The sequence below is a fragment of the Ailuropoda melanoleuca genome, chromosome 2 (assembly GCF_002007445.2).
Source record: "Ailuropoda melanoleuca isolate Jingjing chromosome 2, ASM200744v2, whole genome shotgun sequence".
Lineage (NCBI taxonomy): Eukaryota > Metazoa > Chordata > Mammalia > Carnivora > Ursidae > Ailuropoda > Ailuropoda melanoleuca.
Window position 1 is genome coordinate 76,736,759 of NC_048219.1, and position 13,351 is coordinate 76,750,109.

Here is a 13,351-nt window from a genome sequence, read left to right on the forward strand (position 1 = left end):
AAACCGGGTAAGGCGTTTTGGGGAGAGGAAAGCGTGAGAGAAGACGCGGAGGCCTGAGGTGCAAACCACTCAGGGACGGCTGGGAAATGGGGCATGTGCGGCCAGTTGAGGACAGCAAAGGGGCGGCATTGGGGCTAGCCAGGGAGGGCTTTGAGTGACAGGGCAGGGCATGGCTAAGACCTTTGGAAAGCATAAGTACAGCTGGGTACAGCTGCGTGGTGCTATAAACAGTGTTGGGGGACGGGTCAGGGGTGACAGGGCTGGCTGGACAAGCTGAGAAACAAGAGCTGAGCAGCTTGGTTCGAGAAGGATCTAGGCATAGGGGGTGCTTTGGGAAAACTGGCCAAGGATCTGTGTGAGGCTGCAGGCGTTCCCTCCCAACCAGTGTCGGCAGAGTGGTCTGGCCTAGGGGGGAGGCTGACATCACAGTGGGCTGCAGGCCAGAGGCTAAGAGAAGCGTTCTTCAGAGAATTAAGGAGCACACTTGAGTGGGGGCCTAGAGTTGGGGGGGGCCTTTAAGGAACCATCTGGTGAATAGGGTAGGAGGGGAGGAAGCTGTGTTTAGAGCTAGGGAAGATCCCAGAGGCTCAAAGACAACAGTAAGAAGCTGGAGGCCAAGGGGGATGACTCACTCCTTCATTTCCCAAACTGTTCTACGTAGACCATAGACCGTGAACCCTGCTGAGATTTTTGCGGGTGTTGTGTAGGTGGGGAGATCGATGCTTAGCTGTAATCAGTACACACTTCCTAGCAGGGATGGCGTACCAAATGGCCTGGAAATAGGGGAAGGTTACCAGGGGAAGGGTGTGTTGCAGATGGAACTAGGGAGGAGCATTTAGGGACCAGTGAACCGGTTTGCCTGGGTGAGGTGGAGGGCAGGGATTGCCAGCTCTGGGCTGGTTAGGTAGGTAATAGGTAGGTAGGTCTGAATCAAGGGGGAATCCTAATCAGACCTAGCCCAATGCAAGATACCACCCCTTAAAACTATGTCAAAATTTGCATTTTGTCAGATTGTAGATGACATTCTACATGGTTACTTGCTGCTTGATTTTTTAATTTCGAGATTTATTTCGTTACTAATTGCTGAGAGCCCAGCGGTTTCAAAATTCCTAAGATCCCAAGACCAATTTAGTCTGGAGTTAATCTCAGGAGGGTCTGTTGGAGGGGGGGTGTAGAGCCTATTACAGATTTGTTGTTTTCTGTCCCCTTGGTTATAAAAGTAATGGATATACACTGTAGACAAGTTTTTAAATGCAGATGAGTATAAAGAAGGAAATACAATTCCCAGTTCTACTACCCATGGACAACCATTTGTAAACGTTTTGGTGTGTTTGTTTTCTATGCATATATGTCACATATTTAGGGCCATACTGTATGTACAGATTTTTACATTCATTTTTTTTAAACCAAACTTTACATTGTAAACATTGCCACCTCATTAAGAAGTTCTGCAAGAACAATTTTTAATGGTTGTATTTCATTGCATGCATCTGACAAAATTTAAACATCCCCCTATTGTTGGACCTTACTGTTTCCAGCCTTTCTATGTGATAAACATCGCAGTGATGAACAAAGTCGTGCGTATTTTTCTGGCAGCTCTTTTTAGCAGAACAATTTCCTGAAAGTGGAATTCCAGGGTCAAGTAATATGAACTTTTTAAAGACTCTTGATTCTGTATTACCAATGGCCTTCAGACAGTTTATGTCTCTGCTGGTGTCCACTAGTGGTATATGTGTCCCATCTCACTACCCCCTTGCCTGCATTAGGATTTTTTCCCCTGAATCTCTGCTAATTTGATGGGTAAACTTGGAATTTCCCTTGTTTTATTGGTTTTATTGCTCCTTTGTGAGGTGAACTGCCCCACCCCCATGTCTATGGAGGCCATGGTTTTTGAGTTTGCCCACGGTGAGGAGCAGTAGGCAGAGATCAACAGAGGTGACACGAGATACACAGGGATAATAGGGTTCAGGGTCCAGAATCCAGCTTGGGGAGAGGGCGTGGAGGCAGAGTTTGCGAAGGAATCTGGCTGTGGGGGTGGTGAGAACTGGGAGGAGTTAGACAGACAGCATTAGTACAACTGGGTGTGGGGGACAAAGGGCTCCCACAACGCGGAGAACTAGGAAAAAGATTAATTGCTGCTAATACACTTAAGTATGTTCAGTGAAGTCTTAGGCACCCGCCCCCACCCCCCAGGTTCCCTTTTGGTAGATTCTCTGTCACTTGGCAGTGAGGGTGCTGGCTGAGTGGGGTGTCTGCAGTCCCCCTAAAAAGCCCAACTCCACTTCTTTACAGGCTGTGAGGAGAATCATTACCATGTGAGGTTGTCAACGGGGAACCAAGGCCAAGGACATAGCAAGGATGACACAGACATTAATTAACTGAGTAGTAACTACAGGCCAGACACTGTTATAAGCACTTGACTTACATTAACTCATTTATCTTAACAACCACCAAAAAAGCAGGGTCTCTTACAGTCATTTGCCAGACGAAATAGAGCACAGAGTGCAGTGACTTCTCCAACGTCAATAACAAAGTACGCAGGGGAGTATGGAATTGAACCCACACATTCTGGATACAGAGCCTAAGCTTTTAGCCAATAAATATAGAAGTAAACGCGGGAAGAGGAGCCAGAATTGCAGGGCACACCCTGTTTATCTACGCCTGCCAGAAGAAAACGGACGACCTGAAGTGAGAATGCCGGGGTAGGACTTCTAAAAGTGAATTAATCTTGAGACACTACTAGTTAATCTTTTATTGGCCACCGACTTTTTACCAGGCATCCTGGAAAGGTGCTTAACATTTAATGCTCACAGTAACTCCCTTGAGTGCGATCACACCACCCCATTTCACGGATGAGGAAGCTGACGCACAGGACTTGCCCAAGACCCGGCCGGTCCAACTGCGGAGTGGCGGCTGCCCACGTGGCGCCGGGAAGCGGAACACGGCGGGGGCGGGGCCTGCCCGGAGGGGGCGGGGCCTCGGATCTGGCTGGGCCTTGGGCGTCAGAGAAGCTCGGTGGCGCTGGCGAGGCTTTGGTGGGGTCGTACCTGTTGCGTGACTCCCCCACAGTCCAGCTACGGTAGTCCGATCTCGAGCACCCAGAACGTGTGGAGAGAAGCTCAGACGAGTTGCGGGTCCTGCTCTCTGGGAAGCACGTGGCCTGCTCGCCTCTTGAGCAGAGAGCTGGGGGCTTCGAGGCCAGCGCAGCGGCCGAGGTCTGCCGGGGTCCACCTCCCGCCTCCGGGCAATTTTGAAAGACTGCCTTACTACTTCCATCTCAGTGCCAGGTCAGGGGTCCTCGGAGCGACTTGGCCTGGGTCTCAACCCTCCTCCCCTCCCTTGCGACCCCGGCTTCCCGGCCGGGCAGACCTTGGCGGGCAGCCTCCCTGGTACCCCTGCGGGCTCGGGCAGCATGGCCTCAGGTGAGTGTATGTGCGCGTCTGTTGGGAGGAGGGTCTCTGGGACAGAAAAGTGCATGGCCTGGGTGACAAGGGGGTGGGGGTCTCAGCACAGCCTGCAGACCTAGGGAAGGTGGCCGTCTCCTCCTGGGGCCGGCCTAGGAGAGCAGAGCTTGAGTGCGAAAAGACAGAAAAGTCAGAAGTTGCTGGGGTCTCTTTCCTAGCCACCCCCCGCCAGAGAAGCCCCTGCCTCCTGGCTTCCTGCCTTCCTAGAAGGTAGCCTCTGCCGGCCAGTGGAATTTTCCCAAGACAGGCTCCTCCCTACTGGGCCGGAATTCTCAGTTCTACCCCCATCCTCCCAGAACTGGACTACCCCTGGGGCTGGGAATCTGATAAGAGAAGAGAAAAGGGGACTTTGCTCCAGAGGGCTGGGTTTTCACGGAGTACGCCTGCTCTGAGACAATGTGTTCTGAGCTTGGGGGAGCTCGCCCTGGATTTCCCTTTATTATTATTTTTTTCTCCCATGCCGGCTGGACCAGCCAGCCCGGACTTTGTTTGACTCCTGTGCCCCAGAGCCCTGGCCAGGGGCAAGGGCTCCTGAAGGGGTCAGTGGAGTGCTGGGGACTGGCCCCTCCCCATCTTGTTTGCTCACCTTCCCCCCACCCCCGCCCCCCCAGGCCCAGCTAGCGGCAGTCGCGTCACTCCAGGGTCTGAGGAGGGAAGGGAGGGGATGAGAGGCGGGGATGGAGGCCCCCCTCCCCGAGGTTGCCTAGACAACATCAGAAATCGTGGCCAGAGCCTCTTCCGCCTGCGGGGCTTCTGCTTCCTGCATCAGTCACTCCCGCTGGGGGCGGGGCGGAGGAAGGGGTTGGATGTGGCAGAGCCAGGCCCAGCTGGTGCGGCTCAGACTCCCCCCGTCGTGTCTGCCGCTCGAGCCATGGCATCCAACCCATGCGGCCCCGGCAATCCCAAGGCCAAATATCCCTTTAAGAAGCGGGTCAGCTTGCAGGCGTCCTCTGCAGTACCAGGTGAGTGTGTGCTCCCCAGACTCAGACGCTGGCTCTGCCCCACCAGTGCTGGCCCAGGCCACTGGTCCTGTCGGGGGGGGGGGTGCCCCTGCGCCTGCATCCCCTCTGGGGTGATGCTCCTCCTTGTCCTCAGGCCCAGGGACAGCTGGCTTGGGAGGTGGTGTGGAGAGGGAGGTGGGGTGGAAGGTGACAGGGTCCGTGGGGGGGATGCTGCCCTCCGTAACGTGGAGTGGGCGCAGGTGTGGGTGCAGCAAGAGGTGTGTTTGCACACGTGTCAGCGTGTGGAGGTGCTAAGACCGTGTGCATGTGGAGCGTGTGTGAATGGAGAGGGAGATGTGTGGGACTGGCTGGTTTGTGGGCTGGCCACGCTGCTGGCGGCTTGTCTTTACCGGGCAGGCTCAGGCGTCTTCCTGTGGTTAGTTCTTCTTTCTAGGACCCCAGATCTCGAATCCCTTTCCTGGGGTGGGGGTGTCTGATGTTAGGGCACCCTCGCTGCTACCAGGCATCCCAGGGGCTGGGGGCTCAACCGTAGCCATCATTTGCTGTTTACCCGTCCCTGGTTTCTCTTGTGGGCTTCCTCGGAAGTATGCGGTGTCCTTGGGCCCGGCCTGTTTTGGGGGCTCGGGCTGGGGGCGCTGCCTGCTTGTGTGCTCTTGCACGGTTTGGTCTGGCTCCCACTCGTAGGCATGTCTGCATTGCTGGGAGCCGGCAGCATGGGGTGGCTGTGTCCGTCTCCCTGAGGGCTAGGCTACCTGCCGTCTGCCGTGCCCCGGCCTCGTGGCTACGGAAGGACCCCCCACCCCCCATTTTGGGGACCAGGGCAAGCCAGTGTCTTCTCCCCCTCCGCTCAGCAGCTGTCTGTACCTAGAGCCTGACCACCCACCTCCTGTATTTTCTTAGGCCATTGAAAACACTGCCTGGAGGTCAGTGCTGTCCTGAGGGTCTGTGTGTTCTGTGCTCAGGGCTGGGCCCTCCAGAGAGTGTGTCCCCTGGGGCTAGCTCTGTACATCTTTGGGTGGTCACTCGTGGGAGCATCTGAGACTTAGGGGTCAAAGCTTTGGGCATGTCTCTGCCTTTTGCCTGAGGCAGTCCTGGCAGTGGGTGAGGGGACCCCTGGGCAGAGTGTAGATGGGTTGGCGGGAGCAGTCCCCTCTGGCTTTTGGTGGATTACGTGTGTGTGTGTGTGTGTGTGTGTGTGTGTGGCAGTGCACAGACTCTGGGGAAGGGACTAGCAGGCAGGAAGTTGGATCTTTTAGGCCTGGCCTCAGGGAGTGTGGAGGCTACTGCCTGTCACCTGTCATGAACCCCTGCAGCCCCGTGTAAGGGTCTGCAGCCTGGAGGAATGGCTCTGGCTGCTGGAACCTGTCCTGCTCACCCCAGTGTTTCTGTGGAGATCCTGGGCCACCCTGGTAAGATGACGGGTTGAGATTGGGACCTTCAATTCAGCTCCTGCTGACCTGCTAGAGACCAGCCCTGGAGGTCTGTGGGTAGCCTCCCCTGCCAGGGTCTAGAAGGGAGGAGTTGTGTAAGATCAGGGTTCTTGGATAGGCAAGGGCCTTGGGCTCTGTCTTACACCCGGGGTGTGGGGCAGGTGCCCATCTTCCTCTCCTCCTGCTCTGCCCTCTTCCAAGTGTGAGATAGGGTCACCCCCCGTCTCTCTCCGTGTCAAGTTCTGTTCTCTTTGCTGCCCTTTACTGCTTGGTTGTGCTGGCCTGCACTGGGCCTCCCAAGTAGGTAGGACTATCTGTCGTAAGTGTTCGGAGGGTCCCAGGAGTTCATAATCGCAGATAATGATGTTTTATGCAACACTTGCAGAGCCGTATCTCTTCGAGCCTTAAGGCAGTTGGTGGCTAGGTAGGGCAGGACCCGCTTATCACCCCATTATGGACAGGACTTGAAGCCTCCGGGAGGCAGAGACATGCTAGTAAGTGGGAATAGAGTCAGACTCAAGTCCTCCAAATTCTAGTCCCTTATCTCCCACACTTCTCCTGGACAGTTTGTTCCCGACGATAGGCTTCAAGAGGAGGCTGGAGGTCTGGGGGGCCATGAATCAGGCCCCTTGGGCAGCACAGAAGCTCAGTACCTGGTCCCTACCTGGACTGAGTCACTTCCCTCACTGCCAGCCAACTTCTCTCACTGGAAGAGGCTTTGTCCCAAGGGACCCCACAGTCAGGGACCCAGGGGACAGTGGTGAGCAAAACAAGCCACTGGGGAGGGGAAGCTGGCCTGGGGCTGTTGTGTGCGGAGATGAGGGCTGCTCCGTGCTGCTCGTCCCCTTCTCTCCCCCCCACCCTTGGTCTACCCTGGCCCTGCCCACTCACTATTCCTAGGGTAGTGCGTTTTAAGGAGGCTCAGCCCCTGCCAGCCGGACTGCCCTGCCCTTGTCAGCCTACCCTGCTCCACCCCCTTGGGGGCTCCACTTTAGGCTGGACCTTGGTACAGTAGAGGTTAAAGCTGTTCCCTTCTGAGGTTCCTCTTATTTCCCAGCTCTGATGCTCCTTCCCTTGATTTCTGACTCCCCTGGGCCTCCCTAGCCCCCTGCTCGCTGTCATCCTAGGGTCTCCCCTGCACGCAGCTGCACTTGGTACGGCCCGTGCCGGCCCCTGAGCTGTCCTGGGGGACTGGCTACAGCTCCACTCAGCAAACCGGCGGGCAAGGGGCACGGGGCTGCTGGCTGGAGCTGCCCGAACTCTGTCGGTAGGATCCAGGCCAGCACCAGGGAGAGTGGGGGCTGGGTCCTGGATCTAGGGCAGGCACCTCCTCTTCCCTTTGTCCAGCCTTGGGACCCAACTCTGGGGGATTGGGAAGTGAGCCCACAGACTTTAAGGCACGCTACCTGGGCAGAGCCTCCAGTCCATCCCTAAGACCCGGTGCAGAGGGGAAAGGAGGGTGCTAGAAGGGAGTACCCTTCAGAGCCGGCTGGGAGAGCCCCCCAGTTTGGTGGAGAGCTTTCTGGTGGGGAGGGTGGCACTGGTAGCCCAGGGAGGGTCTAAGCTGGCTGGGGGCTCAGGCAGCCCCCTAGACTAGCAGCTTCAAGACCTTCAGTGCTAGCCTCCCGGCGGTGCCCCTGAGGAGTTCTGGCCTGCATGTGGAGAGGCCCTGGCTTCTGATACTTCCTTCCCCAGGCCCTCCCTGAGGCCTCCGGCCCAGATCCTGGGGCCTCTGAGTGGCGCAGGCTGCTTGTGGCAGCTCCCTTTGGAGGGGCAGCCAGCAGTGGGAGGGGCAGGCTGGGGCCAGGCCCCATCTTGGCAGCCCTGGGGTCCTGGGGGAGAGGGCACGCCGCTGGGGAGGAGGTAGGGTTCCTGCTGCCAACCAGGCCCTCCACTTCCTCTCCTCCTCTTCCCTGGGGGTCTGGTCCCCTGGTCAGAGCTAAGTGGCAGCTGTGACTTGCCTGCGCTCTGTAGGTCTGGGATATCAGCAAAGGCCCTGGGTTTCCGAGAGGAGGGTTGCCGGGTCCAGAAGCAGGACTGATCCGGGCCTGCCTTCCCTGGAAGCTGTGGGCTGGGGATTGCTGGCTCGGCCACCAGGTCCTTAATGAGCACCCAGGGTTTGTGTGTGTGTGTGTGTATCTGTGTGTGTCTGTGCGTACACGTGTGCCTGCCCGGAGGTCTCCTGCTCACTGAGGCAGCGGGTCCTAGTCCAGGATTCAGGTTCTTACTCCTGGAGTGAGCGAATCCGCTTGCTTAGAGGCAGCCTCAGACCCCCCACTCCTGCGCCTGGAATGGGTGAGGGGCCCGGTGTTAGACTGTGAGGGTGACATCTGTTGGGAGCCACATGCAGGCCCAGTCCTCAGCCTTTGAGGAGGGACTGCCCACTTTCCAGACCCTGGCCTCTCTCTGGGACAGCCCTGGGGCGTGCAGGGGCCCAGGGCTTCTAGTGCACACAGGCCCTGCCCTCCACCCTTTGACCCTGGCATCGCTGTTTCCACAGAGGCTCGGGGTGGGCTGGGGGCCCCTCCGCTGCAGGCTGCCCGATCCCTGCCAGGCCCTGCCCCCTGCCTCAAGCACTTCCCACTCGACCTACGCACGTCCATGGATGGCAAATGCAAGGAGATCGCCGAGGTATCGCCTGGCACCTCACCCCATGTCCCTCCACTGCCGTCCCCATGCCCTGTCTCTGCTCCCCACACCCCTCCATCTCAGCCATCCCCTTACTCCACGCTTGGCTGTGCCCCGATCCCTAGCCTCTCCCAGGTACCTCCAGCTCCTGCTGCCCTACCCCCATCCCGACACTCTGCGAGGGAGGGCCTGGGGCACTGACCCTTCCTTCCCTCCCGCCAGGAGCTGTTCAGCCGCTCCCTGGCTGAGAGCGAGCTCCGCAGCGCCCCGTACGAGTTCCCCGAGGAGAGCCCCATTGAGCAGCTGGAGGAGCGGCGGCAGCGCCTGGAAAGGCAGATCAGCCAGGATGTCAAGTAAGGCCCCAGCCCGAGTCCAGCAGGCAGCCATGGGACGGGGGTGGGGCACGGCCGGACAGCTGTAGGGTCGGGGGCATGGGGTGGGCTGCCCGGTGTCCCTGTCTCTGCTGGGACACTTTCAGAGCCCCATCTTGGTCCCTCTCCCATCCTGTCCTCCCTCTGGGACCCACTAGGGAGGGAGCCTAGAGTGTCGTATGAAGCCCAGGCTTTGGAGTCAGGCTGCTGGGTTCTTGTTCTGTCTCGTACCCACCCATGGGGCCTAGCTGTGTCGCTCAACTTCTGTGTGTGCCTTCCCATTGGTAACTTGGGGCCAGACAGCAGCCACAGTGCAGGCTTCCACGGCCCCATGAGGCCACGAGGAACAACACGTGCACAGCAGCCCTCACGGGGCAGGGACCTGAGAACCAGGGCCATCCCTTGTCAGCGGCCTGACCTCTTGTTCCTCTCCCTTCTAGGCTGGAGCCGGACATCCTGCTTCGGGCCAAGCAAGATTTCCTGAAGACAGACAGTGCCTTGGACCTCCAGTGAGGAGGGCAAAGGGGCACGGAGAGATATGGGGCTGGGGCCTGTCCTGCTGCTGGCTCCAGCCCCCTCCCTTGTGCTCTCCCCTTGTAGGCTCTACAAGGAGCAGGGCGAAGGGCAAGGTGACCGGGGCCTGCGGGAGCGAGACGTGGTGCTAGAGCGGGAATTTCAGCGGGTCACCATCTCCGGCGAGGAGAAGTGTGGGGTCAGTGCAGGGGCAGGAACTTGGCTCTCTACCCCCCTCGACTCAACGGTATCCCAGTGTTGTCCCCCAGCCTGGGGGCTGGGTGCGTCTTAGAGAGGGCATTTCTCTTTCCAAAAGCCGGAGCAGCAAAGGGTCTGTGGCTGGGAGCTAGTAGAGGTGCTGTTTCCAGGGCCCAGACCTCAGGGAAGAGGTGAGGGCAAGCCTCATCTGGGTCTGAGATGAAGGAGAATGACCTCATGTCCTTGTCTCCAGGTGCCATTCACAGACCTGCTGGATGCAGCCAAGAGCGTGGTGCGGGCACTCTTCATCCGGGAGAAGTACATGGCCCTGTCGCTGCAGAGCTTCTGTCCCACCACCCGCCGGTACCTGCAGCAGCTGGCTGAGAAGCCTCTGGAGACACGGACCTACGAGCAGGGCCCTGACACCCCCGTGTCCGCTGGTGGGACCCCCCATCCCTGCTCTACTCCAAGCACCCTGGTGTCCCCGACTCCCCTGAGCTTTGGTGCCTGGGAACCTCCACCCTGCCTGCTTCTCCCCCATCCCCAGGCTCATCTCAGCCTCTTGGCCCATGGTGGGTGGAGGCGGGGGCAGGAACTCTCCCCCTCTGCGGGTCCTCTGGGCTGAGAGCAGGTGGCCCGGAAGAGCCCTGGCCCTGACTCCACCCTCCCCACCCTGCAGATGCCCCGGTGCACCCCCCTGCGCTGGAGCAACACCCCTATGAGTACTGTGAGCCAAGCACCATGCCTGGGGACCTGGGCTTGGGTCTGCGCATGGTGCAGGGCGTGGTGCATGTCTACACCCGCAGGGAACCCGATGAGCAGTAAGCGGGTGTGGGGAGTGGGGGGGGGAGGGGAGCTGTGTGGGGGCTCCCCTGACTTGGGAGGGCCCACGGGCATGGCTTGCTCCCCTCACCCGAGCTCCCCTTACCTGCCAGTTGCCCAGAAGTGGAGCTGCCGTACCCTGACCTGCAGGAATTTGTGGCGGATGTCAATGTGCTGATGGCCCTGATAATCAACGGCCCCATGTGAGTCCCTGCCTGTCCCAGACACTTGGCTCCTTCTAGCCTGTACTGTCCAGCCCCAGCCCTGCCGCAGACACCTGCCGCCACCTCTCACCCCTTCACAGTCACTGAGACCTAGACTTTTCCTCCATCTGTTGCCCCCCTGCGCAGCCTCAGTCCTGTCCCCTCCCCCCCCGCAGCTGCCCCGTCTGCTTGTGGCCCAGAGCCCCTGCCTTGCTCTCTCCCTGCTCAGAAAGTCCTTCTGCTACCGTCGGCTACAGTACCTGAGCTCCAAGTTCCAGATGCACGTGCTGCTGAACGAGATGAAGGAGTTGGCCGCCCAGAAGAAGGTGCCGCACCGAGATTTCTACAACATCCGGAAGGTGGGGCCTCCCCCCCGCGTCCGGCCCTGCACGCCTGCCCGGCCTCCCTTGCAGAGAGCCCCATCCCATCCCACTGGCCAGGCCCCAGACCTCCTGGCCTCCAGGGGACCCAGCGGCCCCCCGTTGCACCCCAGGTGGACACGCACATCCATGCCTCATCCTGCATGAACCAGAAGCACTTGCTGCGGTTCATCAAACGGGCGATGAAGCGCCACCTGGAGGAGATCGTGCACGTGGAGCAGGGCCGCGAGCAGACGCTCCGGGAGGTCTTCGAGAGCATGAACCTCACTGCTTACGACCTGAGTGTGGACACGCTGGACATGCACGCGGTCTGTCCCGGTGGCACAGGGGCTGAGGGGCTGGGTCAGCGTGTGGCCCAGGGGCAGGGGTGACCTGGGCCTGGCCGTCTTCCCCAGGACAGGAACACCTTCCATCGCTTTGACAAGTTCAATGCCAAATACAACCCCATTGGGGAATCTGTCCTCCGAGAGATCTTCATCAAGACCGACAACAGGGTTTCTGGAAAGTACTTTGCCCACATTATCAAGGTGAGGAGGAGGGACCGCCCAGGCCCAGGTGCAGGGGCAGCGTGAGCCTTGAGCAGCGCCTACCCTGACCGCACGGGAGCCCGGTGTCATGGATGGGTGAGTGTGATGGTCGCCCTGCTATGTGTCTTTCAGGAGGTGATGTCAGACCTGGAGGAGAGCAAATACCAGAACGCAGAGCTGCGGCTCTCCATCTATGGGCGCTCGAGGGATGAGTGGGACAAGCTGGCATGCTGGGCCGTGAAGCACCGAGTACACTCTCCCAACGTGCGCTGGCTCGTGCAAGTGCCCCGCCTCTTGTGAGTGTCCCTCGGAGCCGGAGGGAATGTGGGGGCAGGGTTCAAGGGGACAGCGCCTGCCTCCTGCCCACCCGGGATGGCGGGTCTTCCCCCGCCCCAGCCAAGCCCTCTGAGTAGAAGTGGAAGGGGAAGCCTCTGGTTCCGCTCGTGGTCTGCCCAGCCTGGCCCACCCAGTGTCGTGCGGAAGCGCTTCTGTGAGTGCGGGCCAGGCTCAGCTGTTTACTGACCCGCATGTCCCGTGTGCGAACGTCTTGCCCGCAGCGACGTGTACCGTACCAAGGGCCAGCTGGCCAACTTCCAGGAGATGCTGGAGAACATCTTCATGCCACTGTTTGAGGCCACCGTGCACCCTGCCAGCCACCCGGAGCTGCACCTCTTCTTGGAGCACGTGAGGGGGCCACACGGGGTAGGGGCGGGGTGGGGGGGTGGCCTGCCTCAGGGGCCGCTTCGGCTCTGGGCCTGACCCCGGGGTCCCGTGCCAGGTGGATGGCTTTGACAGCGTGGATGATGAGTCTAAGCCCGAGAATCACGTCTTCAACCTGGAGAGCCCCCTCCCCGAGGCTTGGGTGGAGGAGGACAACCCCCCCTACGCCTACTACCTGTACTACACGTTCGCCAACATGGCCATGCTGAACCACCTGCGCCGGTGCGTGTCCGCCAGCCTGGCGTCTCCACTCACCCTGCCCTGGGGCCGCCAGAGCCCCGACCCACCGTGCCCCCGCTCCCGGACCCCGTGCGTTCTTTCTGGGCTCACCCCTCACAGCCAGGAATGTGCCCCTGGCGCTTTGTCTCGGGTCCACACAGTCACCGGGTGGGGGCTCGGGAGCCTGGGCTGGGGAGCTGACGCTGTCTTTACGCTCCCAGGCAGAGGGGCTTCCACACGTTTGTGCTGAGGCCACACTGTGGGGAAGCCGGGCCTGTCCACCACCTGGTGTCGGCCTTCATGCTGGCCGAGAACATTTCGCACGGGCTGCTTCTGCGCAAGGTCAGGGTCTGCACCCCAGCCTCCCCTCCCGATCGCTCACCTTCCTTGCCACCCGTCGAGCGTCTTCGACGACTGAGCTTCCTCCTCCGCAAAGCCCCAGTTTGGACCCCTGCACGCCCCTTGCGTGGGTCTTGGCTGTAGATGACCCTCGTCACCTCAGGCCGAGCCTGGGCTCCCCGCCCCCTCCTGCCGGGGCCTGTCCCCTCCCCCGGAGCCGGGAGTCCTCCCCAGCCTGCCGTCTGACGCACACTTCCCGCTGTTGCCGCCTAGGCCCCCGTCCTGCAGTACCTGTACTACCTGGCCCAGATCGGCATCGCCATGTCTCCGCTCAGCAACAACAGCCTCTTCCTCAGCTACCACCGGAACCCGCTACCCGAGTACCTGTCCCGCGGTCTCATGGTCTCGCTGTCCACTGATGATCCCCTGCAATTCCACTTCACCAAGGTCAGAACCCGGAGGGCGCCCGGGCCCCTGGGCCTCAGGCCTGGTGCTGCCCCTGCTGGTGGAGCACAGCGCGTCCTGTGCAAATCCGGGGGTGGGGGGAAGGGGGCACAAGGACGGGCGGGCGGGGC

The 13,351-nt window shown here is 59.9% G+C and overlaps 1 protein-coding gene across 3 annotated transcripts in view; it reads left to right on the forward strand.

Annotated features, from left to right (window-relative positions):
* The first annotated feature begins 2,964 nt into the window (after nt 1–2,964).
* Nucleotides 2,965–13,351, forward strand: part of AMPD2 (adenosine monophosphate deaminase 2) — an 11,844-nt gene continuing 1,457 nt past the window's right edge. The window contains exons 1-16 of one of the 3 annotated variants that reach the window (XM_019799660.2): nt 2,965–3,422; nt 8,357–8,487; nt 8,707–8,837; nt 9,296–9,364; nt 9,456–9,567; nt 9,820–10,006; nt 10,246–10,387; nt 10,502–10,591; nt 10,821–10,950; nt 11,085–11,279; nt 11,367–11,498; nt 11,631–11,794; nt 12,056–12,182; nt 12,277–12,440; nt 12,659–12,779; nt 13,050–13,223. In XM_019799660.2, the coding sequence (XP_019655219.1) occupies nt 3,413–3,422; nt 8,357–8,487; nt 8,707–8,837; nt 9,296–9,364; nt 9,456–9,567; nt 9,820–10,006; nt 10,246–10,387; nt 10,502–10,591; nt 10,821–10,950; nt 11,085–11,279; nt 11,367–11,498; nt 11,631–11,794; nt 12,056–12,182; nt 12,277–12,440; nt 12,659–12,779; nt 13,050–13,223 (2,079 nt within the window). In that variant the 5' untranslated portion in view covers nt 2,965–3,412. The other 2 variants (XM_019799663.2, XR_004623348.1) reach the window with 2 other exon arrangements.